The sequence below is a fragment of the Plodia interpunctella genome, chromosome 18, assembly GCF_027563975.2.
Source record: "Plodia interpunctella isolate USDA-ARS_2022_Savannah chromosome 18, ilPloInte3.2, whole genome shotgun sequence".
NCBI lineage: Eukaryota > Metazoa > Arthropoda > Insecta > Lepidoptera > Pyralidae > Plodia > Plodia interpunctella.
Window position 1 is genome coordinate 5,400,169 of NC_071311.1, and position 27,209 is coordinate 5,427,377.

The 27,209-nt window shown below is 36.0% G+C and overlaps 2 protein-coding genes across 7 annotated transcripts in view; one reads left to right on the forward strand and one right to left on the reverse strand.

Moving 5' to 3' along the window:
- The window catches only part of Dscam4 (Down syndrome cell adhesion molecule 4), a 149,656-nt gene extending 127,682 nt beyond the window's left edge, over window positions 1-21,974 (forward strand). For 3 of the 6 annotated variants that reach the window (XM_053758909.1, XM_053758908.1, XM_053758911.1), the window contains exons 13-38: window positions 861-1,022; window positions 2,644-2,943; window positions 3,296-3,415; window positions 3,843-4,016; window positions 9,880-10,030; window positions 10,157-10,307; window positions 10,388-10,517; window positions 10,601-10,768; window positions 10,959-11,089; window positions 11,169-11,379; window positions 11,678-11,824; window positions 11,968-12,123; window positions 12,236-12,375; window positions 12,509-12,665; window positions 13,036-13,213; window positions 13,504-13,694; window positions 14,005-14,190; window positions 14,383-14,519; window positions 14,612-14,768; window positions 14,854-14,994; window positions 15,136-15,291; window positions 15,534-15,691; window positions 15,801-15,873; window positions 16,596-16,754; window positions 17,170-17,335; window positions 18,419-21,974. In XM_053758909.1, the coding sequence (XP_053614884.1) occupies window positions 861-1,022; window positions 2,644-2,943; window positions 3,296-3,415; window positions 3,843-4,016; window positions 9,880-10,030; window positions 10,157-10,307; window positions 10,388-10,517; window positions 10,601-10,768; window positions 10,959-11,089; window positions 11,169-11,379; window positions 11,678-11,824; window positions 11,968-12,123; window positions 12,236-12,375; window positions 12,509-12,665; window positions 13,036-13,213; window positions 13,504-13,694; window positions 14,005-14,190; window positions 14,383-14,519; window positions 14,612-14,768; window positions 14,854-14,994; window positions 15,136-15,291; window positions 15,534-15,691; window positions 15,801-15,873; window positions 16,596-16,754; window positions 17,170-17,335; window positions 18,419-18,575 (4,157 nt within the window). In that variant the 3' untranslated portion in view covers window positions 18,576-21,974. Of the gene's footprint in view, window positions 1-860; window positions 1,023-2,643; window positions 2,944-3,295; window positions 3,416-3,842; window positions 4,017-9,879; window positions 10,031-10,156; window positions 10,308-10,387; window positions 10,518-10,600; window positions 10,769-10,958; window positions 11,090-11,168; window positions 11,380-11,677; window positions 11,825-11,967; window positions 12,124-12,235; window positions 12,376-12,508; window positions 12,666-13,035; window positions 13,214-13,503; window positions 13,695-14,004; window positions 14,191-14,382; window positions 14,520-14,611; window positions 14,769-14,853; window positions 14,995-15,135; window positions 15,292-15,533; window positions 15,692-15,800; window positions 15,874-16,595; window positions 16,755-17,169; window positions 17,336-18,042; window positions 18,128-18,418 lie in introns of all 6 variants that reach the window. The other 3 variants (XM_064436529.1, XM_064436528.1, XM_064436527.1) reach the window with 3 other exon arrangements.
- On the reverse strand, window positions 21,971-27,180 carry LOC128677807 (uncharacterized protein). The gene is made up of 11 exons (XM_053758925.1): window positions 26,953-27,180; window positions 26,696-26,856; window positions 26,104-26,202; window positions 25,623-25,846; window positions 25,324-25,439; window positions 24,945-25,164; window positions 24,655-24,769; window positions 24,238-24,389; window positions 23,716-23,892; window positions 23,155-23,315; window positions 21,971-22,777 (listed from the first exon to the last, which is right to left on the reverse strand). The coding sequence occupies exons 1-11, from the start codon at window positions 26,970-26,972 to the stop codon at window positions 22,618-22,620; spliced, it is 1,605 nt and encodes a 534-aa protein (XP_053614900.1). The 5' UTR covers window positions 26,973-27,180; the 3' UTR covers window positions 21,971-22,617.
- Window positions 27,181-27,209: the final 29 nt, after the last annotated feature.

Consider the following 27,209-nt stretch of genomic DNA (forward strand, 5'->3'; position numbering starts at 1 on the left):
CCCAATTTAATATACTCCATATTTAATTTTAAAATTGGGTGTTTGAAAGGCGCGGCACATTTCGGCTGAAGTTAGTCGGTGGTTGGCGCAATTTTATTTTGCGCCGCCAAACTGGGGCGTCTGTACTGGCACGAACAATTTCAAATTAGAAATTATTTTGTTTGGTTTTGAAGCTTCAAGTTTTCAAGAGCGTATGGAGCAATTTCTGCTCTCGTTAAAGTTGTCGATTTATTTTGATTTATACCTTTTACTGGTTGTATGGCAATGAAATTCGTGGCGTAATTTATATGGCTAATGCTGAACTAAAACAAGTTCGTGAAACAATTTCTGATGTCATTCTTTAATTTTTTAAATGAGGTCATTGATACATATTATTTAGGAATACTAAAGGAGTCTTCCCCTTTCAGATTAATTCATTATTGTTTAAGTTTTCTTTAAGGCCAGTTAACTATCATAATATTAATTTCTTTATATGGCTCGATTTATCCATCAATTCCAAGATCGAAATTTAAAATAAATTACTGCAAAGTTGACTTTCTTTTGACTTTCGGGTCACATAGTATTATTAGCAAATTCAGACAGAATTTTCTTTTGATAAAAAAAATCTCAATAATCTCGTGCAGTAATTCCAAAACTGCAGTCCTAAATTGAATGGAACTATCGAGAGGAAAAAATATGATTGTGGTGACGTCAGATTTTGCGCTCAATTATGTTTAAATACCGTTATAATGTACAACTTACAGAAGTGGTTCTGTTAGTTGTGCACCAAAGAGTAGGTACATCTATATTATTATCTATCTCATAAGAGAAAATATTTATACTACTAAACAATGAAATATAATAATAATTGAATTCGACAGACGGACAGACGCTGCCTCTGAACCGGCGGCAGAGGGTATTTCCCAACGGGAGTCTCATCGTGGAGCAGACGCAGCGAGCCGAGGACGCGGGCACGTACACGTGCCAGGCGGCCAACCGACAGCGACACGCCGCCCGCAGGGACGTCGAGGTGCAAATATTAGGTCAGTACAAAACCAATATTGAATAGTTAACACAATACTTAGCATAATAGTTCAGTCTGCGATAATGGGCCAGAAGCAGCGGGCATATACTCGTACGTATCAGGCAGCCACCTGACAGCGACGCCGCACGCAGGGACGTCGAAGTGAATAATATAAAATATTGTGTAGGTACTACTTATTATAATTGTTTAGAATAAACGTTTCATTTCCTTTTTTACCTCTATAGGATAATTAGAGTTTTCAGTATAACGACGAATAATAAATGAATCTTGGCAAGTTCAATTCATGGAAAAAAATCTTAAAAGAAAAGTTTTTGGTCCATGAACTGATATTGTATTTAAATAGGGAAAAAATCTACTTCGAATCTTGAATAAATAATGGAATAAGTCAATGGTCATTACTATAAAATTGCATTTGGTATATGGATAGTAGCAATGTATTATGCTGAAAGAAAATCTGCTGTGTGTTCGTATTATTTTCAAATTCTATTCGTGCACTTGAGATTGTTCAAAGCCCCGATGCAATTTGCATCCACACTAAAATAAACTGAGAAAAAAGGTAGGATCTGAAACCCAGAGTATTTAATATCTAATTTAAAAATAAAAGTAAATAAATGTATTCATAGAATGTTCGGGAAACCGTTTGAGCTATTAAAGAGAATTAAAACTCAGCGTAAATCCTTAAACGTCCTAACGTTTTCATTTAACGAGGCAAATGTTAATGCCACTTTTATCTGCCGTTTGATTGCCAATTCCAGCTGTGCCCATTTATCTGTTACTGATATTCCCGACCTTTGAAACACGGCTGTATGCACATTTCGTGGTATTGTTCCAGGATTACATTTTAACTGTACGCACATTAAAAAGTTATACAATATTTGTTTAATTTCTGACTGAAAACTCTAATTATTATCCAATCAACAGTTTCTGTGCCAAACAAGATTTATGTTCTTCCGTATATATTCCGCATTACATAAATTTATCGAATAAAGATTGAATTTATCTAAGTAAATCACATAATAACTAGCAAGAAGACACATTCGTAAAACCTAACTAGCGATCCAGCATATATCCACTTGATCACAAAGAGGATTTGGTTATAAACTTTCTCATTTGGTGTAGTAAGATTTAAAGCGCTATAAAATCACGAATTCAGGAGGGGCTGACTCACTCATCCGTAATTCATTAAGTTAGCGCGTTTTGTTCCCGCGGCCTCTCCCGAGCGTTAAAATTCTAGCTTTTCACAGTTAATTGCCTAATAAAAGAAAAATACACATTAAAAAAACAAAACTGCAAAAGAAAACAGCGAAAGGTACTCTAAAGCTAGCTGTAAACGGAGTTTAAAGATTTCACATTAATTAAGAGCAAAGTTTGAGAATGCCTGTTACGTGACTTCTTAATCTTGAAATGGACTGTTTTTTATGATTAACTGGTTAGTAAAATTTTGATAAAGTATATCACAAGTCTCGAATAGAACGGTTTTAAATTAACTTAGGCTTTAAGAAGAATTTAAATTAACTTGTGACCACATTTTTAAAAAATATTCTCACCTATTAATATTTATGTGACTTTTATTTGTATTTGGGATTTATTCCAATATTAATAAATATTTTTGTTTTCAGTCCAACCAAAAATCTTGCCAATCCAGCCGTTAACGAACCTGCTGCGAGAAGGAATGAGAGCAGCTATATCCTGTCAGATTCTAGAGGGAGACTTACCCATAGCGTTTCGATGGGAGAAGAATGGACAGCCCGTGACATCATCTCCATATGCGCCGAGCGGGATTATCACTAGAAGAATGGATGAGTATAGTGCTTCGCTGGTTATAGAACACATAACTTCGCTGCATAGTGGAAACTACACATGCATAGCGTCCAATGTGGCTGGTTCCGAAAGGTTCACAGTACCTCTCACTGTAAATGGTAAGTTTCAATATATATTTACCTATTTTTTCACTTTTTTATATAGCTAAGGTAGGTCCCACTGCTATTCCAAAGCCTCCCCTTTCTGTTTCCAACCACTTCTATCCCTCGCCAGTTGTTCCCCCATCCTTTTGTAGCCCCAGGACACAATACTTAAGATTTAAATTATTTTTCTTCGTGGCAAAAGATAAATCATTTGAAAATAGCATATTAAACATACATCAACATTGCGATTGCTTAAATTTCTGCGATTGCTTATTCTGAATTCGTTCATTACATTCTCCATCATAAGAACTTTGTCTGTTAGACTAGTAGACCATCTGTATATATTATTCTCTTTGTCATCATTTAGTTCCACCCCGATGGCGACTGGAGCCGATTGACGTGGCCGTGGCGGCCGGCCAGGACGTCACCTTGCAGTGCCAAGCGGAAGGGTACCCCAAACCTACTATCACCTGGAAAAAAGCAGTCGGTATGTCAAATTCGAAATTCTTTATCCGTCTTGGATGATATCACAGACCACTCGGTGATATAAATCACTTATTGACTTCAATTTATGCCAAAGCGCAGATGAGTTAAGGTTTAATTTTTCTAGGATAATAGGAAATGTATTATTATCATTTTCATTAAATGGTTTTTTATGTATATTTTGCATGAACAGCATGCGACAACAAATATTTCATCCATATATGTTGTCGCATGCTAAATCCTAAAAAGGACTTATGGATTTCCTCGAGCAATAACATTTACTATTGAAAATCATTTTCATTTTTCACATGTAATGTCGCATTCTAACTATTATAAAGGATCGATTTAATCCTCATGTGATCATTATCTGCTATCGAACCTTGAAGCAGCGTAGAAAATTTCGAATATTAAAATACCGTCTCTTTGCCCAGGTAACACACCGGGAGAGTACAAGGACTTCATGTTCGAAGGCAGCTCCAGGGTTTTGGATAATGGATCCCTGGTCTTCGAAAGAGTAGCCAAAGACAGTGAAGGACATTACCTTTGCGAAGCAAGAAATGATATAGGCGCTGGGCTAAGCAAGCTGATATTTTTAAAAGTAAATGGTAAGAATGTACTACTTCTTTTTAGTTTTAATTAAACTCGCTACTAAGAATCTCAACTCTCCTATATTGTACTTACATTGCGTCAAAGAAATAGTGGGTTGTACCCGTGGATTTAGTAAATACTTCGTACAGGAGTACCTACAAACTCCATAGTTGGACCGCCTATTTTGACGTTAACTGTAACCTGCACTGCGTAGAAAAACGCAAAGTAAGCAATTTTGTCTAAACGTCAGCGGCGCACAGGTCAAAGTCAACGCGTGGAATTAATACTTACTAAATCCTTGAGTCAACGTTAAACTTGACAGGTGCAAAGTCACCTTACATTTAATAAATCAAAACATTTGCATCGTTGGTCGTTGCCAATCTGCTACGACGCTCTACACGTCTTCATAGCAATATCGTAGCACTTGTTGGCAAGTCTTGAGTTGCGTAATATCGGTCTACGAGTCGTAGCACAGGTCGTAGCTTTAACCTTAAACAAATTTATTTTAGCCATATTTTTGCTTCAGAACTCCAAACATTTTTACTACTTATATTTTTTATGTAACTTAATGTATTCTATATATACACTAAGCATATTGTGTAAATTTGGCTGGTGTTTAAAAAGTCACCTTGTACAACTGCCTAAGTAGTCTATTATTTACATTACTTAAATAAAGATAAAATTGGGGCCAAAAGGATAGAGCACATAAACCGATGACCTCTTAGAAACAAACAGTAGGCCCTATAAAGCCGCCCAAATTCTATACTCGTACGTTTCAGACTGTTGGCCTTTTTATGAGCCCAAGTAGTGGAATGTCTTGGCGAGTTATTTGGCCAAATGAAAATTCTTTTTCGTCATCGCTTTGTATTTAAAATTCCATACGCTGGCTTCACGGTGTCTGGCTTCTTTGAACTCTGCAATGAATTTTACAAACATGGTTTCGTAAAAATGCTACAAAAGATACGTGCTTTTCTAAAAATAACAGATCAGCTATTATAAAACTAAATTTCAATTAAATTGTAATTCCTATCTGATAAATCATTTATATATTTAACTAATACTTATTTCAGAAATGGGTATGATCCTAAGAACTTTAATCGTAGAGAATTCCAAGTAAAATGGCAACAACAAACGTATCTATAAATTCTGAATACGGCCTGCGAAACTCTGTTAGCTCTCCCTTATCGTGTGTTGATTCTGCCATCATGGCGTATTTTTATTAGATTGGACCAGTTCCAAGGATATTAGGCAATATAGTGCCATGTGTCTTCAATTGACTACTTCTTCTAATAAGACTATTTATTACATAAATGAAATAGAGGATCTTTTAATTTGTTTTGCTATTTTGCAAGGTTATTTTTTTTATTTTAGTTGTCTTCTTCAAAATTACTTTTACCTGATTCTCTAGATAATCAACAAGAGTGCAGGTTTCATCCCTCCCTTCACTGAAAGCAAGTGGTGGTCGATGAAACCTACCTATACATGAGTCAAATTCGAATACAAACGCATGTTGCACTAGTAGATTCGATGAGACCTTTCGATTTACAGGCGGACGTCTTAACTATTGCACCACCACCGCTTCAAAAAGAAAGAAATACTCGTACGGTTGGAAAGATATACTATACACGTACATAAACATTTCACATTAATACTTGTACGTACGTAATATATCAAAACAGATCAAAATACGGGAAAGAACTATTATCAACCTTCCACACATTTACTTATTCAAGAATGTTCTCCCAGTTCGTAACACAAGCCCAGATTACCACAAGAATGTCCCTAGGGCCCTCACTCGCCGCCGCCCGGCTGGAATCTAACTTTATCATCACGAACTTGCGGACAACTTCATTCCAAGAACATACACATGTATTCGGAATTACAGCTTAAAACCAACTGTTTTGATCCTATCTAAGAAATACATTAAAACAATAGGATATAGTTGCCATCAAATTGTCATACTTTTACTAATTATTTTTGTCTATTCACATAGTAGTTAGATGCCAAAATTCTTGTCTTAGTGAAAATAAAAAAATATATTTTCTAAACCTATTCGCTTCAAACATCCATTAAAAAATAAATATAGTTTTCTTTATAAAATATATATAAGGATCATATATATAGCATGGTTTCGACTTTGCATCACCAATCCATGAAAAATAGCATCTATTACCGCGATGTACATCTTAGGAATTTAACTTGATATCCTGTTGATACTACCAACCATTATATTTCTAGTCACGAATGTCGGAACTTGTAACTTTGAAACTAAGTCTTCGATGGCAGAAAAATATAGTTCCTACGGTAGCTAATAAGAGCGAGAAATTATTATCAGGAGCTAGGGTATTTATCACTTTAAATTAATGGATATTATAGTAAAATGTAAATAAATCATTGATTTGCGTACATCGTAACGTATAGAAGAATACTGCGTTGATATTTGGATCGAAACACTGTATATTTAATTGTAAATAAATTTGGTATACTATCACTGAAATCGCTCAACTGACTTCCATTGTGCTATTATAATGGCTATTATTTTAAAGGAAGTCCATTTTCTCCCTGATGGCTTCTATCTCAACGAAAACTGTTAAAATCCTTTTATGTTATAACTTTAAAAGATTCTTATTTTTTTAAAGCAAACATTTAGTTTTATAAATCCACATCGGATTTTAACTTGCTCAACAAGTATACTCATGCACTTATGTTGTAATCATATATGCGTTCAAGTTCTACTATTTGAATTATACGGAACTTGACTTATGTAGAAAAGTTCACTTGCCATCATTCTTTACTGAGATTCGAATTTGGGCTTCATAAAGTTTTTTTGAGAAATCGTAAAATGGCTTGATTTATTAGGTAATAAATCAAGCCATTTTTCAATTTGTCATTTTTATTAATTTTTTGCTACCAACTGCTAACTTGTCATGGGAATATCAACAATATCTTTGCGACTCATTCCATTGTCGATGTGGCGCGCGTCTAAGCAGAAAACTCAATGACCGTACGTTCAAAATAATGACGAAAGAGATGGATAGATAAGTTAAAAATAAATATAGGAAACTAGCTAATATTTACTACTTTTAGTCCATAAATTATACCAAGTAGGTATTATGGGTATGTGGAATATGGACATACTTAAATCTGGGGACACGGGAGTGTCCCCGCCAAAACGAGCCAAGCGAAGCGCAAGGGCATTACCTACCTTTTCTCGAAACGTTTCGTCGTATTTTAAGTTTTCTCTATTATAATAGTAGGCGTCATAAAATTTTAACTCTAATTATTTTATTTTTACTTCACCTTCAATATTTTTATTCGGTTTCTCCTTTACTTTTTTACTCATATTAAAAATATAACAATAGTAGTTTCGTTTCCGCACCATGATTATTTTTGACCGTCGGTCGTACGTCGCAATACGTCTCTTTTATTGGAAAACGAGACAGTTGGCTTCAGTTCTCTTCCATCGGAATAAGTTCCTGTGTACGTGTTTGTGTTCCCGATATTGGTTTTTGTTAGGGAGCAAATAACGTGAAACATTTTTGGTCGTAATGTGGTTACAAACACAAAAACAGAGTGATTAAAATTCTTTACACAGTTTTTGGTTTCATGTTCTGATGCGACAGAAATGAAAGGGCCGTTCCACCAAACCTTTTAATTAACGTATAAAATAAAATCTTAATTAAATTTTACTCGGTATTTTATTAGGTACAGAAAATGATGCTATTCAAATTTGTTGTTTTTGGGTGTAATGTAAAATAAATTTACAGAGAATACTAATTTATACGAACATATTTGAAGCTTGTTTAATTTAAAAATTGTTAAAACTTATTTTTTCGATAACTAATATAAAAACACTTGGACATAGTTGAATCGAAATAGTAGTAAGAAGAAGACTAGTCCAATACGAGGGCACTTCCCGTGCAGTGCACGGTTTGCAAACAGTTCCGGCACCGTAATCGTATTTTCCGGTTGTTTATTTCGGTTTAACTCAACTATTTCTCCGAGTTTACTAAGGCTTAATAATATTAAGGCTAATATTTTGGAATACTCGAAATTATTTCTTTAGACTTTAGGGTACCGTACTTCCTTCAACTTGGGCCGAGTGGTAAATTTGTGTCATTAGTGATATTGTTGCATGACATTTGCATAATATTGGAGATCATGGCCCATAGCTCTTCACGATATTTATAGTAAATAATTCACTATTGACTTAAATTTTATACAGACTATGATATAACCACAGAACAGCAAAAACCAACGTGTTATGTTAAATTTAACAAATTTTACTGGGTACTAAAATAAAATGCATAAATATATTTAAATCACCAAACATTATAATTAAATTACACTTTAATTGGCCAGATTTATTATGCAATTTACTATGAAATAGTTGCAATATTGGATAATAAATAAATAAAAAAATAAAATAAAATTTTATGTTCATATAAAAGTAATGTGCGATACTTTCTATTTTCATACAGCAAGTAAACTATCAGTGTCTTTTTAAGAAAGATTTATAGCCGCTCCATTTTGGAGATAAAATGGACAAACGAGGATAAATAGTGGGAAACAGAAACCTTCGCTCCGTGCACTTTGTAAACAGTGCCGTTGCCTTAATCCTATATCCAGGTTATTTATTTTGGTTACGCGGTTCTCTGACTACCTACGTTCCGTTGTTACCACGTCCTACGTTCGATTCCCAGCGCAGACAACATTTGTACTTTGAGGTTCTGTGTGTGTTATGCTATGCCCGTTTTTGTATTGTGACCATCTGACCCGCGGTACAAGCTTAGTGTGGGCTGTATAGTCGTCCTTTTTTATTTTTTTCTAAATCTATTACTTAGAATGTTTAGGCTTGGGACATTAGAATGAATCTATAGATCTTTGCTGTCTGCATTACAAAATAATTATTCACAGCCTAAAATTTGATGTCCTTGCATGATTTGTAGTATTCATTACCAATAAGACGAACTTAGGTATATTTCTCAGCATAATCTGTATGATTTATCATTGATTGATTTCTTACTACTGAATAAAAAAAGAGTGATGAATCTATCGTATTTGCTACATATTTTTCTAAAACTTTTTTCATATACCTATTCAAAAAGAGAAAGTCAAAGGCGATCGGTGGTAGAAAACTTTAACGTTCAACTTTATCTTAGGCAGTAAATCATAAAAAAGATGGCGGGTATCGTAAACAGGGACAATAAATAATGTGCAGAGACCGCTCTCTTACGTAACAAATAAAGAACGATCAGAAAGAATTTTTATATATTTACCTTTCAATATGTAATTTGTTTAAGTATATTTACATGAACAATGCAAAAGCAATGCTAAACATCATCTGCAACAATCTACCAATTTTTGAGGTATTATTAATTGGCCAAACATAGGTTTTAGGGCCTGCAATTGAATCATGAAACCTAAAATTTTTGATTAATAAATAAAATATTTGATCGTATATTGAATAATGGCTATTAATTAAATAAATAAAATCAGGCAATTTCTTGATCCAGTGAACGTTAACCATCTCAACCAAATTTTTTGTCGAATAAAAATGAAAATCTTTTTTTTCTATATTCTCCATAATTTGTGAACGGGCCAAGTAAATCTTTCACTGACTCTCACCCAATTTTCGCTAAACAATATGGGTAACCTTATTCAAGAATTCGTTTTAATAATAATAAAATATTTTGAGAATATTAGGTAATTTCTTATCACAATTTTTAGTACGTTTAGTACCCTATTGTCCGCCGTGCAAAGTGGAGACGAAAAAGTAAAAAAGCGGTTCCTGGGCTCCGACGCTCTACATCCGAAGAAACGCAGTAATACGCTCAAATGAGAGACTGAAGATGTAGTTAATATAATGTTTCCCTCCAGCGCCCGCTCGTTTCCCAATGAAAAGCAAGACGGTGCAAGTGACGGCGGGGGAGGCTGCTCACCTGCAATGTGCTGCGTCTGGAGACGCTCCTCTGGAGGTCAGCTGGAGGAGTCCGCACCACCACACTATAGCCCACCATCTAGACCAGAGGTATAACTGTTGGCATATTAAATAAATTCCACCATTAGATTGTTTCTTGATGCCAATTTAAGTTGAACAGAATCTCTTTCATCAAAAATTTCTTCTTTAAATACATTTTTCATTTCTCATTTACAGGTATACCATCCGAGAGCAAGTCCTAGATGACGGTTTAGTTTCTGAGCTGAGTATATTACAAACGTATCGACAAGACACCGGTGCTCTGACTTGTAGAGCTTCCAATGCTTACGGTCAAGACGAGATGCTCATTCATTTGGTTGTTCAAGAGGTTTGTGCTACATTTTCTTATTTTTAAATACACTGTAACATCTGATGGCTTGTTAACTCAATAATTTTATTCTCATCTAGGTACCAGAGATGCCGAAAAATATCAGAATAATAGATCAACAATCAAGATCTATTCAAATATCTTGGACTCAACCATATGCTGGAAACAGTCCAATCATCAACTACATTGTCCAATATAAAGAAGCTCCAGGTATAAACAAATAACTATTATTTAATCTATAATGTATGATTACTACGATGTACGATACATTACACTTTTTCCTTTTCTATCAGAACCTTGGCCGACGACCCCTCAGAAAGTGATAGTTCCTGGCAGCGTGACATCAGCCAGCGTGCAGAACCTGCAGCCGGCCACGTCCTACCACCTGCGGATCATTGCTGAGAACAGACTGGGCCAGAGCGAGCCCAGCCAGCTGGTGCAGGTTACCACTACAGAAGAAGGTAGACAAACGCCATCAGTTTTTTATATCTGCACCAAAAGCGCCTGAATATTTTCGAGAAGCATTACAGACACTTCTACACTCAATTCATTTAGTCAAAATTATATATCTGCCAACTTTTTCATTAGCTATTGTATTCTGATTATTTTGTTCTGAGTACATGATTTGATTTTATGTTTTGTTGATCTTAGTGCCCAGTGGACCACCTCTAGACGTAAGAGTGGAAGCAAAAAGTTCAACCGAACTGATTGTAAGTTGGGAGCCCCCTCAGCGAGATCTTTGGAATGGAAATATTCTCGGCTACTATGTTGGTTTTCAGGAGGTATGTCTTTGGATAGGACAGCATATGAAAATTTTGCTTGAAAATATAATGTTTAAACATAAAACTAAACTCTTTTCAGCTAAATAGCAACAGCACAATTCTAAGCGCCAGCGGTCCTGGTGGCGCGTCATACACAGTCAGAACAGTTGAGGGTGCCGGTACGGCCAGGGCTCGGACTACATTGTCAGGGCTCCAAAAACATGCTTCATACGCTGTAGTCGTCCAAGCGTATAATAGCAGAGGAGCCGGACCTGCGTCTCCTCCTACCACAGCTACTACCATGGAAGATGGTAAGCATTTGTATGTTACCCTAGCTCGAAGACTGTGGAGAAGTTCGTAGTGCAGCATATTCTCTACCTGCACTTCTGAAGTGGGCAGTATACTGAGCTCTCTATGTTTTGTAACGTCAATAATTAACTTATTGCATCCAAAAAAATAAATAATAAAAGTAAATTCGAACAATCTTTTTAAAATTTTGTTTAATTATTTATGCGTTTAGTAGTTGGATTTCAAAAATACGTACTTATTACTTGTTTCACTGTTTACATAGAGGGTCAACATTACAAAAGACGCATAATTGCATTGCAGTTCCTAGCCTTCCACCTGGAGCTCTTCAGTGTACAGCGCTGAGCTCCCAATCAGTCAGAGTTTCATGGGAGCAACCCCCCATGCGGGGCCGAAATGGTGTGGTCCAGGGGTACAGGGTCACGTATGCTCCCGTCACCGATTGGTATGGTACGTATTAATTTTTTATTTAATTCTGTTAAAATCTAAGCAATTCTATTTTTTCTCCTGACTTAAGTTTACTCTGACTAAATATTTTATATTCAAGCAACAAACAATAGAAGGACCTCTTAAATGAATCTCACCTGTCATAGGAAACGAAGAGGCGGTAACAAAGCAAATATCAGGATTACACACAACCCTGTCTGGACTCCGACGGTATACCAACTACTCGGTGACGGTCTGCGCTTTCACTTCGGCAGGAGATGGCGTAAGGGCAGCTCCTGTTTACTGTCATACTGAAGAAGATGGTGAGTGATGAAATACGATTATTTGGTAAGCGATTGTCGGTTGTCTTGTCTGGCAAAGGTGTGATCAGCTATATTAACAAAATATCAAACCTTTCTACTGTCTACGTTTCAGTTCCATCGGCTCCAGCTGATATAAAAGCGGTAGTGTCTTCGCGAAATAAAATACTCGTGTCATGGCTTCCCCCGACGGCACCAAACGGGATTCTCGTTGGGTACACTCTATACATGAGCGTCATTGAAGATGGGCGAGAGGTAACAAACTTAAAATATTTAGCTATTCTTTCCACCCATATTAAAGGTAACAAAGTTAGACTATACAGCTATTCATTCCATATACTTATATTTTACAAATTATAGAATCCAAATTTTTACATTATATCTTCAGGAGGGAACTCACAAACGAATGCTGTCACCGAGCACCCTGTCCCACGAAACAGCACGGTCTCCACCGCGAGCCACACATCAGTTCTGGGTTTCTGCCAGTACCAGGCTTGGCGAAGGAGAGGCTACTCGGGTGGTCACCGTGCTTCCTTCCGACTCAGGTAGATAAGGAGTTTACGCCCAGTATTTTCCCAGTTTCCTCCCAAAGAGTCCCAAAAAGTTCAACTTTTAAGAAAAGGAATGTATTACTCATGCTGTATTGTTTTTTATTTTTTTGTCCGATCAGTTTTCACGTGCATTTGCCAGTTATTCTAAGGAAGATCAAGCCTTGCCGTACCTTTTATAAATTACTGCAATGTTTGCCTACAGCTTATAAAATATTACACTCATTTTAATCGTCCTTGCATATAAATCTATCACCCATATACCACATGTGGTCCAATATCCATTGCGAAAGAGAATACAAATAAACCTTTTATCATCGATAGGATTTAATTTATAATTCCGTTAAACTTTTTCTATTGATCACAGTGCCAGCAAGAATAACGTCATTCAGCCGAAGCATAGTAACGCCATGGAAGGAGAACATCTCCCTGTCCTGCAACAAGGTCGGCTTCCCGTCGCCCACTACCACCTGGAGCATGAACGGTGCTACTCTGGAATCTACATTACGGAAGAACGTTACTGCTGATGGTACACTTATAATTAGGTAAGGAAACCATAATGAATATCAAACAGACGCCCAACGAATAACGATACCCAAATGATATCTAATAGTTATTTATTTTTATTTGAGAAAATTCTTTATTTATATTAATTTATTTGCTTACCTAACTTTGTACGTAATATAGGTGAAAGAAGTCAATCTCACAAAAAATAAGTAATTTGACTGCATCAGAAATATCTTCTGATAGTAGGTTAGGCATGCTGTAAGTCTTCTAGTTGTTTATCAGTTTTATTGTACTTGAAGCAATGAGTTTTAATTTAAAAACTGCCCAGCATGACCCAGTACGCAGACAGCGGTAACTATACATGCTTCGTGGAGAACGCGCACGGTCACGACGAAGTGACTTACAGCGTGGAAGTGAAGGTTCCGCCGCAGCCTCCAGTGCTTGCCGTCGTGAATTCCTACGCGGATTCCCTGCATCTACAGTGGAGCGACCAGGGCGATGGAGGAAGCCCTATTCTAGGTACATAGATTTTGTTTTACGTAACCATTTTTTATAAATCAAAACATAGATTGTAAAATTGGTGTGCCACCTACAGCACAGATTAAAAAGCGCACGTAATAAGAGAAAGGGCTACAAATTGGAGAATCTTCTTATTAGCTCAATTTCACCAATAAACCCACAAACAACAGTTAAACTTGACCTTCCGAGTTTTCCTGTCTTCTGTCTATCCCGAAAGGGATATACCTCTAAAAAGGTAATACTAAATTCTTGTAAGTTTTGTCCTTCTTCGATGATAAATAATGATTACTTCTTTTGTATTACTTCTCAGGCTATGTGATAAACTACAAACGCGAGCACGGCGACTGGGAAGAGCTGCAGGTGGAATTGGGTACATCAGAACACGTGCTACCAAACCTATGGTGCGGCACTCGGTACCAGCTGTACATAACCGCGTTCAATCGCATCGGGACGGGGTTGCCGTGTGACATCGTTCATGCTTACACTAAAGGGACTGGTAAGTTTGTGTTTACAAATGTTACGTTTTCTCTTGGTACCTTTATTTACTTTATCACTTTCTTTCCAATTTTTCCTTTTCCATTTTTTTCTTCTTTATTTTAACAATAGTTATCACTTGTAATTTAGTAAGTAATTCGTAGTACCTACTATTTTCATGGTTATAACATGTGCACAACATTATTCGTTTCAGTGCCAGTAAAGCCGAAGCACTCGCAGATGATAACTCTGAACACGACGACAGTAACAGTATGGCTCGACTCGTGGGGAGATGGCGGCTGCGGCATTCTCTACTTCGTCATCGAGTACAGAGAGATCAGCCAATCACAGGTTAGATGTAGCAAACTCTTATTGTAGCCTGGATGTTCTTCATTTTTATGTTTAATAGATATTTATTTGACATGTGCTTGTTTTGTTTTCAGTGGCGCCTCGTCTCAAATAGTGTGCAAGCCACAGAAAGAGTGTTCAGCGTGACGGGACTGACGCCAGCTACTCAGTATCAGCTGCGGATCACAGCGCACAACAATGCTGGACACGCCGTCGCCTTGTACAACTTCACCACACATTCTTTATCTGGAAGTAAATACTTGGCTTTTCACGTTACGTAGCATGAAGACATATATTTAAAATGTAAGGTCAAAATGTAACAAAATGTGTTTTTCAGTGTTGGATGGCGAGCTATCCCCACCAGCTCCAGCTGCTGGTTCCAGGTCTTTGGGTGGCGCTCGAGTAATATTACCAGCTGCACTGTCTTTGCTGGTATTAGGTGCCCTTATCGCGATCGTGCTACTAGTACGAAGAAATAGTAAGTCACACTTCACTTCGGCGTAAAAATCAATTTAACTTATTGTCTCGCTGTGATGTGATCTTTACAATAAATTATCTTGTCAAGTAGGTTTCTATCCTTATTTGATTGACCTTTTTGACGTTCACATAATTGTTTTAGAAGCTGGTGGAACAGAGACTGTAGCTACGGAGAGTGGAGTCGGTGAATCGCCATCAGTCGCACAATTGCAGAACAAAGTGAATCGAGATCAACAGTATTTGGCCGCCAGAGCCCAGCATCCTGCACCACAACATCACTACAAACATGCATCAAATGGTAATTTAACCTTACCTACTTGTACTATATTGAAAATATCATAGATATCATTTGCTATACTCAATCAATAAGATATATCTCACAAGTTCTGTTCGTTACTTAAAAAAAAAGATCGTCGACGTAATTATTTTTGATAGTCATATCGGAATGTAAGGAATAATTATATTCATCATCATTGTGTCGAACATTCTGAAGTCCAACCTCAGATAAATTTATCAATTGCAAATCGATATTTCTACCAGAATACATCGAAGACATTTGTCCATACGCAACATTTCAACTGACAAAACCCACGGCGTACAGCGAGAGCAGCTACAGCGGAAACGTATACAGTGGACCGTACCATTCCGTGCGCGGTTCCTTCGTTTACCATGATCTAAAGCAAAATGATAAATATAAGGTAAGTTTTAACTTATATGCTGTTTCATAAAAACTTCTAGTAGCTACAGCCAGCATGATAACAGGAACATATAACAAATATATGTTTTATTTCATAATTATTATTTCAGGGCAAAGAACCGGAATATACAAAGGTTAGAAGAAAAGGAAATAGGCTTCGAGACCCACATTCGGAGAGTCAAGGTAAAGTTATTTATTTCTCTTGTAATTTAAGTAATATCTAACAGTGCTTGTTTGAAGTAGTTAGTTACGTTAGTTTTGTTTTAGTAGTATGCACTTTATATGGTACTGACTTTACTTTTATCCCATTATTGATCAAATTTGACGATATATCGCCTTTTATGCAACCTGATGGAAGCGTAAATGTAATTTGTAAAGGTAAGCATGCACACCGTATGTATTATTATTATCACATGCCTGAATGTCATTTTGGTTTTCGCTTTTCCATTGTCGTACCATTCAGAGCTTGTTCGATCCATCGCTTCAGACCCCGTATTTGTCGATGTTTCATTACTGTTAGTGGCAACACTCCATGGAAAATTCACAATCACTTGATTTTCGCTGTGAAGATTTTGCAATGGAAACAAATATAAATCAAAGTTAATCAAAGTCAAAACTTGCACATTAATACAAAAGATAAATATGCATTTAAGTTTACTCACATACATTTCAAAAAAGGAGCCACTACTTTACCTGACATATAATTTACGTACTAGATGTTGTTTCGTTAGCGAATCAAATGTAAATCAAAAATATCTTGTTTGTATACCCTAGTTAATGGCAACCAAAGAACCTACCCACTTTACTAACTTTTACTAACAATAAACTTGTTTCCATGGCAAATCTGCAGCTTCATCACAGCATTGGCATCCCGTTCGTGTACTAACGTTGCTGTTACATTGCAGAGTCGGACAACTTGGGCTCGACGGACTCGGAGGTGAAGAAGATACTAACGCTGCACCTGCCCATTACAGAGTACGAGGATGATGCGAGCGACGACGGCAGCGCGCCGCACTCCGACAGCGAGCCCGCCGCGCGGCTGCGGCCCGCGCATCCCACCACGTGTTAGTAACGCCACTTGTGTCATTCGTACAGTCGTTCAACAGCCTAGGTAAAGGCGACACAGCTGCCAACGTTGAAAATGCCACAAACTATGGAAAACTGTAATACTGGATTTTGTAAATGAGAAGCGAGTAGTTTGACAGATTGTAAAGAGCAAATTTTCAAGGTATAAAGAAATATTTTTCTTCTTTCTCAATCCGGGAAATAAGCGTTTGCAATTGCTCAACCAAGAAGTGTATATTTATTAGGTACATTAGAACAAGATAGATACAGTAAATCACATAAAATAAATAACATCTTTAATATCAAGACTAGATCTTCGTGGCGAATACACGACTCTCTCAATCCTCCTCTGCATTTCCATCATTTAATTTCGATTTCGATTAAGTATCTAATAAAAAATTTAAAACTCACCAGACCCGTCAGTGGAGCGTGAGGAATCATCTTCTTCATCGGAGAACTCTGTGGGCGGCGTCGTGCGAAAGGCGTTCCCGTCTCGGAAGGGCAAGGCCGGGGCCCTGGGCAAGAGACACGTGCGCTCCTCCAGCGGGTATAGCAGCCACAACGATGAAACTACGTTTAGGTAAGCAGTTGTTACGTCAACCAGTCTCCCGGGATGTGAGAGGAGTATTGACAACAAAACGGAAAGAATGAAACGAAAAACACTCAAACAAGTCACTGAAGCTCTGTTTGCATTTTTGATTAGTGTACATAGACTACTAGGCACAACTAATAAACGCAGGTGTTAAGTAAAAACACTTGGACTCGTAGTACTTAAAGCTCGCACTTATCACTAATGAAAATGTGAACCGGGGTTTAAATCCTGACGACTTCAATCTTTCATTCCAGCAACCTATAGATTATGCAATGAAATACATAAGCGAACTTTACTCCAGTTTCGTTACTATAATAATCATAATGATACAAAACAATGGCCGTCACTACGATTAGCCAAATGAAACAGCCTGTATATATGTATTGATGCAGGCTGTTTGAAATCGTAAACAACTTCTATAATACTTTTATACAGGTTTTTATTTAGATTTTTTTATATTGCATTTTTAATAAAACTCACATACCTATATTACTTTTACCAACACCTGTATAAGTACTTATTATTCGAGGTGTTTTCATAATTATTATTTTGAATACTAGCCTGTATAAAAGTTATTGTACAGGATGTTTCGATTGCACGCGATAGAAACATTCTGTATGATACTTGTTTCAAATTTTCGGAGATTCAATTTATTATGAACACAATACAGAATGTTTCAAATATATTTTTTTAAGTCGCGAAATGGAAGGGCGGCGGTCGGGACTAGCGGCGCGTGCATTTCTCGAGCGGGTAAAGCAGCCACCACGAAACGACTATTAGGTACCTATTCAATTTTGGATACCCTCTCCCTTTTATGTATTTTATCATTTAATATATCTTCCCTCACTGCATATCCTTTTTTCTTTTATTTATACACTTTTTACACGTGACAAATTAACCCAAATATGGTTTAGGTTAGATTCTGTATAATTAGCCTACTTTTATTGTAACTTTAAACTATATAACGAAAGCTCTACAATCTAGAAAGATATTTGGATTGACTTGTCCCCTATGTTTTTCAAAGAAAAAATGTAGCAACAACCTTATAAATCAGTGTAAACTTGGTTTCAGTATATCAAACTACCCATCGTTCAACGAACACATACACCCTCCATCGCGGTTCTCGGACGACACTGAATGCGAGGGCCACCACCGGCGCAAGCGCGGGCCTCACCACCACAATCCGGACGGGAAAATCACTAGAGAGGCATTCCAAATCAATGTTTAAAATTTAAAAAAAGAAGTGTAAAAATGTTCATGAACAATCAAGTGAGCCAACTTTGAAAAACAAATCTTTAAGAAAAAACAGACTGAAATCTAACGGAAGCGTTCTAAAATTAAGTTAAATTACATTTTCCGTCTGAAGAGGGGCTGGTTTGAAGCTTGTACCGTTTGTTCAATATTTGACATTCAATATCATAGAGAAAAATGAATCGGACGACTAGCTTTCATTTTAGACTTTTTTCTAATTTTGAGGCCTAAGACAAAATAAAGATTTTGACTTTCCATAAATAATAAGCTTCGGTATTCGCCAGAGTTTACGTTTGTAATCTGATTAACGATCAAAATCATGCATGATTAATGTAGTCAGTATTTGGACTCAGTAATCATGATTGACGATTACCGTAATGTTTTTGCTCATCTCATCCATCATCTCTCTCAACAACGTCATTATGAAAGTGACAATGATGGCATGGAATAAATATTTATATACTTAAAAAATTGTTAATAGTATATGCATACCACTACTTTACATATTTATAAATACTTTGTGTATTATGTAATTTTGTACTGTACGAATGCTCTTTTTGATGACGAATGAATAACGAATATTACTTATTAAGTGACTAAACTAACTACTATATGGATAGTAGTATATCAAATAGATGAATTAAGCACTTTGTAACGCTTTGACGATATAGATTTTCTATAACTGTTGCCAAATTCTAATAAACTTCCGTACTGTATATATAGATGTAGATAGGTAGGTATAGCCAAAATAATTACGTCTACTCTTAGTGCCATATAATAATAATTTTTTATCTCCAAAATTTAAATATTTTATCAATTGGAAAGAATACTGGCTGGAATAATCAATGCTGAAGGCCGGCGCAAACCGTATATTATTATATATACGTAATGCGTACAGCTGGCTACTTGGACGCGTACTTTACGCATACGTTACAATTCCATACAATAAACGCACACGCAAACGTATTACGCATTAAGTCTACACCTTAAAAGTCCTATGACGGAACCAAACAAACACAATTTTTTGCTATTCATTTTGCTATGAACCTGAGGAAATACAGATGACAATTTACATTTTTTAATCCTTTAGTTTGTCCTAATAGCAATTATATTTTGTTTGGCTCCCTCGTAGTTTACCCCAAAGTTATGTAAATACCATGTTATAATTACATGTACTTTCGACTATCTAATATAAATAAGGAGAACAATAATTAAAATATAAAAATATATTTTAAACTTAATGCCTTATTGACCAAAGTCTTAAAACTAGTTACGGATGTAATTTGAGACGTTATATCCGATATTTAATTACGAATTGTTTGATTGTTGTAAAGTTTATGAAAACTAATTCGTTTTCATTAATTAAAAACTTATCATCTATAACATAAGATTTGAATGGTGTAATCATAATCAAATAATGAGGAGTTTCATTACTACATATTTTATACTGTAGTAAATTATAATAAAGCGTTTGTAAAAGTGCCAACATAAAAAAAACATCAAAATTTAATTAATACCGTGTAAGCAACTTCTTTTCCATTCGTGCAAACTAAATTTTAAATTTTCTAAATCACAGTCGATCGTTATTCCGATGTTGGAAAAGATATAATTAACATTAGTACATAATATTATGTAAATAATTCGTAAAAAAATTAGATGAAAATTGTTAAAATAAATATGTGGATAGTAAAAGATATTTTTTTCAAGCTGTTTTATGTTTGAGGGTGTTGATGTGTCATACTCGTATTGTGTATTCAAGTATCAACTACAATATTTAAAAAAGCCTGTCGACGACTGATAGTTTTCCTAATAATATCGATGTTAAGAAAAGACGTTCTGTATTTAATTGTAAGGGCCGGACTCCATTACTTCGTTGTGCTTCGTTATATTCCAAAGTTTTGACATTGACGTGAGTCAAATATTCATACAATTTCTGCGTTGTCCGTCAATGGACGGACAAAACAATAAGACGACGGAGCAATTGTGTCGCGGTTTAAGAAGGAAAAGAAAACGAAAAGTCTAGAAATATGACAAATTGACAGGAACATTTTGAATTACAACAATGTAAGTATATCAATACAGTAGTGGACAGGCTTAGCATATTTCTATTCACCGTATCTCGCTTTACGTGAAATAATCGATGTAAAATAAACAATCAAATAGATATTTAGCATAATGATCCTCAGTAACACAAGACAATACACTTATATATAGTTTGGTGAATACGGCAGAAAGTTAAATTTGTATGTACATGGTCTGCAACTGTAGCATAGTCTATGAGTGTTGAACACTTAGACCTTGGTCACAGTGGTTAAGGAACGAGTGATTATGTTGAAAAATAAAGTAACAGAATTTAGAGTATGATCTTTTAAAATCGGTAAAAACTAAATGCGTAGGTATGCGTTTATTAAACATCACAAATTCAGGCTATATTTAGACTTGCCAGAACGCCCCATACCAATCACCTACTTATGACATCATCAGTAGGAAATAAACTTTCAATAAATCAACCCACTTGTACAAATTCAGGTGAAAAAGTAAAGATGAGTTCATTTAAAAACATTAATCGTAATATTGTATATTTTATTAATTTTGATACATTGTCTGGTCCCCTATTCCATCCAACAAACTACGCATTACGCATTCGGTCTGCACCGTTAAAAGTTCAAATTTTAAATTAATACCATAGTAGGGATGTCACGTTCGCACCACTAACTACCTTGACCAAGCCCTACGCGAAGTTTTGTATTCAATAACACATTTTAAGTGAGTTGTGTGATTTTTAATAATTTACAATCGTTTACGTTGACTCCCTTTAGTAACTCCAACGAAGACTGCCCTATATTTAATTGAGATCTATTTTATATATACTAGACACAAATACCTAATGCTAGTCAATCGGAGATCAAATACCTAGTTTAATCTTTACTAAAATGTGACAATCTCCATGAACGAAGTACTTATGACTGAATGAATGGATATTTCAATCGCTTCGTAGATGTCATTGACTACTACCATTGTTAATTTAATTGACTTTGTTATTGGAATATATTTGAATTGTGCAAATCGCAATACCGTCATAAGTACCTTTTCATGTAGATTCTCACAATTATTTAAAATGTTATTATAACTTTAAGTTAATCGAATCGAGGTTGCAATGTTTTAAAATTACTACGAATTTTGTATATTATCATTTATATAGCCACTCGAGATCTAGTCAACATACCATATCATTTTTGGGAATTTTGTTAATATACATTAACACGTGAATATTGTAAAAGTTAGTTATCATGTTGTTATAATATGTTTTTATAAAGCAAACGAATGAGTTATTAGGACAGTATGATTGTGAACGAAAATAAAAAATAATAATTTACGGCAGCGTTACTTTATTTATCCTTTCTTAAAAATAATTGTTGATTTCTTATCACAAGTTCTTGGATTTAAATTGGTGTCCATCGTTATATTAGAATCCCATTATTCACAAATATACACATCATTCACTATCATAACCAATTTAGAAAAGACTGGTCCAATTTGGAAAAGTGAGATTGAAGAGTAATTAACAATAACTTTTAATGTGATTACTAAGTCTCAATGAAACGTTTTTAATACATTTCAATAATAATACAAAAACATATAAAGTATAAGATATGTAATTGCTAGAGGGTGGTAGTTTTCAAGCTTCAAGCAAATACTTGAATTAGGTACTGCTCCATAACCTCCCGTGGATGTCATGCGAGACGACTAAGGAACTCAGCCTTAGCAGCTGATAGACAAAGATAGTACCCCCAAAGAGGGCTACGTCAGACAGGCGGCCGGTTGTAAATTCGCAGCCAAATCTTAAATTTTATTTACACAGCCCGTGAACACGCGAGGTTGAAAAAGAAAGAGATAGAATTGAGCAGTGATACAGTGTACTCGTGGAGTTTAATAAATATTATAGTAAAATACGTGTACGTGTTACGTAATCTATAACACAAGAAAAAAAGAACCACATACAACATACAAGGAGACATTCAGTCACTGTCACTGTCCACATCCGCGGAGAAGTCGAAAGGTTTGAACTTCTCCCGGAAGCTGGCGACGTGCGAGATCTCCTCCTCTCTGCTGAGCAGACATTGTCGCCAGTCTGACTTATCCTCGCAGTTTAATATCGGCGCGCTCGATAACACGTCCCTGAAATAACATAATTCTTTTTAAACTCGACTTTAATTGTCACTACAAAACTAAATCTAAAACACAGTGAAGCTGAATAATTAGGACCCGTGTTTATAGACTACTAGCATTCGCCCGCGGCTCCGCCCACGTATATTTCCCACAGGAGCAGTTTTTTTTATGGGATGAAAAATACCCTACTTTCCTTCTCCGTACTACAAACTACTCGTATGCAGAATTTCAAGCTTGGTTTAAAAGCGTGAGGAGGTAACAAACTTACTTTCACTTTTAGGAGCGGCACCTCCCCTCACCTCTCAGTCCTCGCGATCGGCCCACGCAAATAGGCGTTCGAAATTTGTTTGTAGGTAGCGAGTGAATAGTTTGGTCGAGCGCGTTACCTTCCGAACTGCAGCGGGAAATGTTTATGCGGGCGCGCGTAGATCTGTTCGCCGGAAGGCAGCTCCGCGTGGAAGTAGGGCGCGCCCGGCAGCGCCAGCTGCGCCAGCTGCGCGAACGGCGGCAGCACCTCCAGCTGGATGCTGTTGATGCCCGCCTCGTCCTGCGCAGGCGTCAACCAAACCATATTCAAGCCACGTACTGACGACAGTTTAGCAAGTTAGCCTGCATGAACTTTTGTGGCGCGGTAATAGCGGCGAGTTTGCAATGAATTTATGTAGGTTGATGTGCTGTTAATTATTCGAGTGGAGTAGCGTTAAATCTTATTGCCATCTCTTTTATTGTATACAACAATATTGCTGTAAAATTCTACATTAATCTAAATATGTTAAAATAGACTCAGAAACTTACTTATGGTTATTAATTGTTTCACTTTAAAATGTATAAGTTTATACTGATCATATTTGATTTCTTTTCAACAATAAGTACTTATTTTAAAGATTGTTTACAATGTTAAGACTCGTAAGAATAGACTGACTTTAAACCCATCACATGTGACACACCTGAAACACCTCCAATATCTGCATAGAAGTAGACTTGGGCACGGGCACGCACTGTATCTGCATGTGCGTGGTCTTGAAGTTCCGCTCGAAGAACACCACCAGCTGGTCCAATGACAAGTAGAACTGCTTCAGGGCCTCTTTAAACTTCTTTATCTCGTTTACCACTTCGTCCGGGGCCTGGATTTTGAAAAAAAAATGCAGGTTAATTTTAAATTGAAAATTGTATTAAAAACTTGCCTAAAATCATAAAGAAAAAAAAACAAAGGTTCCAGCACGTCGCCGGGAGGAAGGGTTCCAAGAAGGTTGGCAGCATTACGTCTGTACAAGAAAACTACCCGCCCTTGGATCGCCCGTTATGTCGCGGAGGCGTGCTGAAACATCATTCATGAAGGCTTTTGCTTCTAGATACCCGAAATAGTCACCTCCCTCTTTGAGCGACCATGAACTTTCATAATACAGTGAATAAAAATAAGTTACAATTTATTTTCGAGCAGTGAAAAAATGGTGAATAAAAATGGTTACCCTAGTCAAAGCCTGATGGTGAGTGATGGGCAGTATGAGCACGTGGTAGGGCACCAGCGGGCCCTTAGCCAGCGCCAGGTAGCAGTGCGCGCCCACGCTGAGCACCAGGTGCTTCTCCACGGACGGCGACGACAGGCAGAACCAGCAGGTGTCTGCCAACCAATATATAATAATACCAGCTCCTAACTTCAAACTACATGTATGCAACAATTCAAGATTGGTTGAGAAGATAATGCGTGAAGAGGTAACAAACTTACTTTCGCATTTATACCTGTATCAACTAGCTCGATACCGCGTCACTTCCCACGGGTAAGTTTACTTTTTCGGGGTCCAAGATACCTTATGTTCTTCTCCATAATTTAAACATATTTCAAGAAAATCAAACTAAGATAACAAGAATAAGAGACACACAGCTACCTTGATCGATCTCTTTCCTCTTTCTCTCTGGATTGTCCCCTGACTGTCGTTTCCTCTTGCCATGGTCGTCATCTTGAGCATCCATGTTGAAGAAAAATTGTCCATTGCCTGTAAACTAAATCAAAAAATCCTGTTGATTTTATGATGATTTACTTAATACAATTAGAAGCTTCAATAGAACCATTTTAACAAACATAAATTATGAGTACTTATAAAGATGAAAGAGAAAAAATATCCATAATGCCATCCTTCTAAGTTATCACTACAATATAGTAAAAACCTTAGCCAACCTTGACAACTTTCCCAGGTTGGTGTTGCTTCAAGAGGTCTGGGCTGTAAGGACAGATTGTCTCATCTGTGGTCGCTTGTAGAACATCTGTCATCCTCATCTTGGAGATGGGCTGTAGTGAGCAGGCATAGATCCACTTCTGTTTGGACTTGTTGCCCACCGGAGCTAAACCTATGAACCGAGTCGCGCCTTCTCTGTAGTCTTGGTGCATACTTTGATTCCTTAAATGAGGTAATTAATTTGATATATCAAAATAATTATTGTATATAGTAATTATTGGAATAAAAGACAATTTTTTATGAAGAAAAGGGCCTATCTTTTATAAAATATGTTGGTAAAATGTGATTACAAAATAGGCTTTTTGCCCTGAAAATATTTACCTGTACGGCTGCCTTTCATAATATTTATCTTTTGATGGAACAAAGTGATACCGTGGCTTCACATGTATAGCCAGCCAGGCCAACAGATCTGATAGGCTTTCCTGTTCTATATCTATCTGAAAAAGATATGTAATTTAAAATTACACATTACATAATCTTAATTTAACACTTTTCTATTAAATTAAAAAAGTTATCAAGCAACTAGCTAAATATAATGGAAAATGATATAGTAATCAAAAATAAAACTTTTTTTTTAAACACTAACATACATATACAGCTAAATCAAAACTACATAATACCTTTTGAGTCTCATCCTGTTGTATTCCTGCTGGCCATAGAGTAGTAATTAGGACGTCCACTCCTCTATATTCACTCTGTCCTCGAAAGCATGCATCCCTCACTGCACTGCAGTCACTGGGCTCAAATGTGCACATTGGTATCTCTTTACCCAGCTCTCGACGAGACAAGCCCGTCAGATATGCAATTTTAACATCTGAACTAGTAGTGAAAATGCCTCTTCTACCTAAACAAATCAATTACACACTATATTAACAATACACAGATGTCAGATCTCATCTCTCCCATAAGAATGTGTTAGCCATTGAGACAATCCTACTTCCTATTAATATTATAAATGCAAATCTTTACATGTTCGCAACAATACTTATGACATAAAACTAAATATTGAATTTTGATAAATTTAATGCAGTAGGAATATATCACCTGGCACAACACTAGCACACAGAACAAACTTTTTTGAGAAAAATTGTAAAAACTTACCCATATAAATAATATTAGGTGCAATTTCAGAGCCTTCTTCACAATATAAATTTACATGTTCACTTTTGCAGGGTCCAAAGACATAGGTTGTTACAGGCACTGAAATAAAAACATTAAATTATATTTTTATTATAACAAAATGTCCTGACAGATGTGATTCATTTTGGAAGGATTAGCAGAACAAAAATTAAATTCCCATGCTCATATACCAGCTTAAGGAAATAAGGATATTTAGTAATAAGGAATTTTGATTCTAAGCTAGTTCTAATTCACATTTTGATTAGTGTTAAGGGCAAATGTTAAGTATACAATCTGCACAGGGACTGATTAGTGCAAGTCCAAGTATTTCCACAAAATTTGAATTTTGATTCTAAGCTAGTTCTAATTCACATTTTTATTAGTGTTAAGTGCAATTAATGTTAAGTATGCAATCTGCACAGACGCTGATTAGTGCAAGTCCAAGTATTTCTACACTTAACACTTGCATAGGTATAAACGTAAATAACATATATAATATTGTAGTTAAGTATTAGTATATTAGTACTTTGGAAAGCTACATTATTTCAAGATATTTTAATAAAATGAATATCACCTGTTCTAGTGCGCATTCTGTAAGCATCTAGCTGTGAATTATCATCACCAAAGAAATTTCCAACGCACAATAAGACATCGAATGGACCAGACTTCTTCACAATAGACTCTACGCGCGAAAACAAGGTGTTGAAATTTCCATTCACATCGCCACATATCAAGCTGAAATAAAAGTATGCTAATATAACAAAATTAATACAATTTACGAAAAATAAATTCTTAATTATAATATAAATATAATATAAATTAAAAGTTTACGTTTTCTGTTTGTCGGACATTTCTAAGTTCTAATAAACACTATTGTACTTTTACAAGGACAATCATAAAACACTGCGACGATAACAAAATTCAATTATTCTCATTCGTGTCTAATCTTTCAAAAAGGTAATGAAATTGGTACGAATGAAATATTTTTATTTATTTTGGATCATATCATAATCGCATAGGTAAATACATAACCTAACCCCAAAAATAAATATAACTTTATGTCAATGTCATTAGTCCTTCAAACAAAA

What these genes read in the sequence shown, in the direction of transcription:
- LOC128677807 (XM_053758925.1), bottom strand. Translation starts at nt 26,972, where the DNA reads ATGTCCGACAAACAGAAAAC. An exon ending in ACCATCAGGCTTTGACTAGG is followed by an intron (nt 23,893 to 24,237) that starts GTAACCATTTTT and finishes TTCAAAATCCAG; the next exon opens with GCCCCGGACGAAGTGGTAAA. An exon ending in TTCCCGCTGCAGTTCGGAAG is followed by an intron (nt 22,778 to 23,154) that starts GTAACGCGCTCG and finishes ATGTTATTTCAG; the next exon opens with GGACGTGTTATCGAGCGCGC.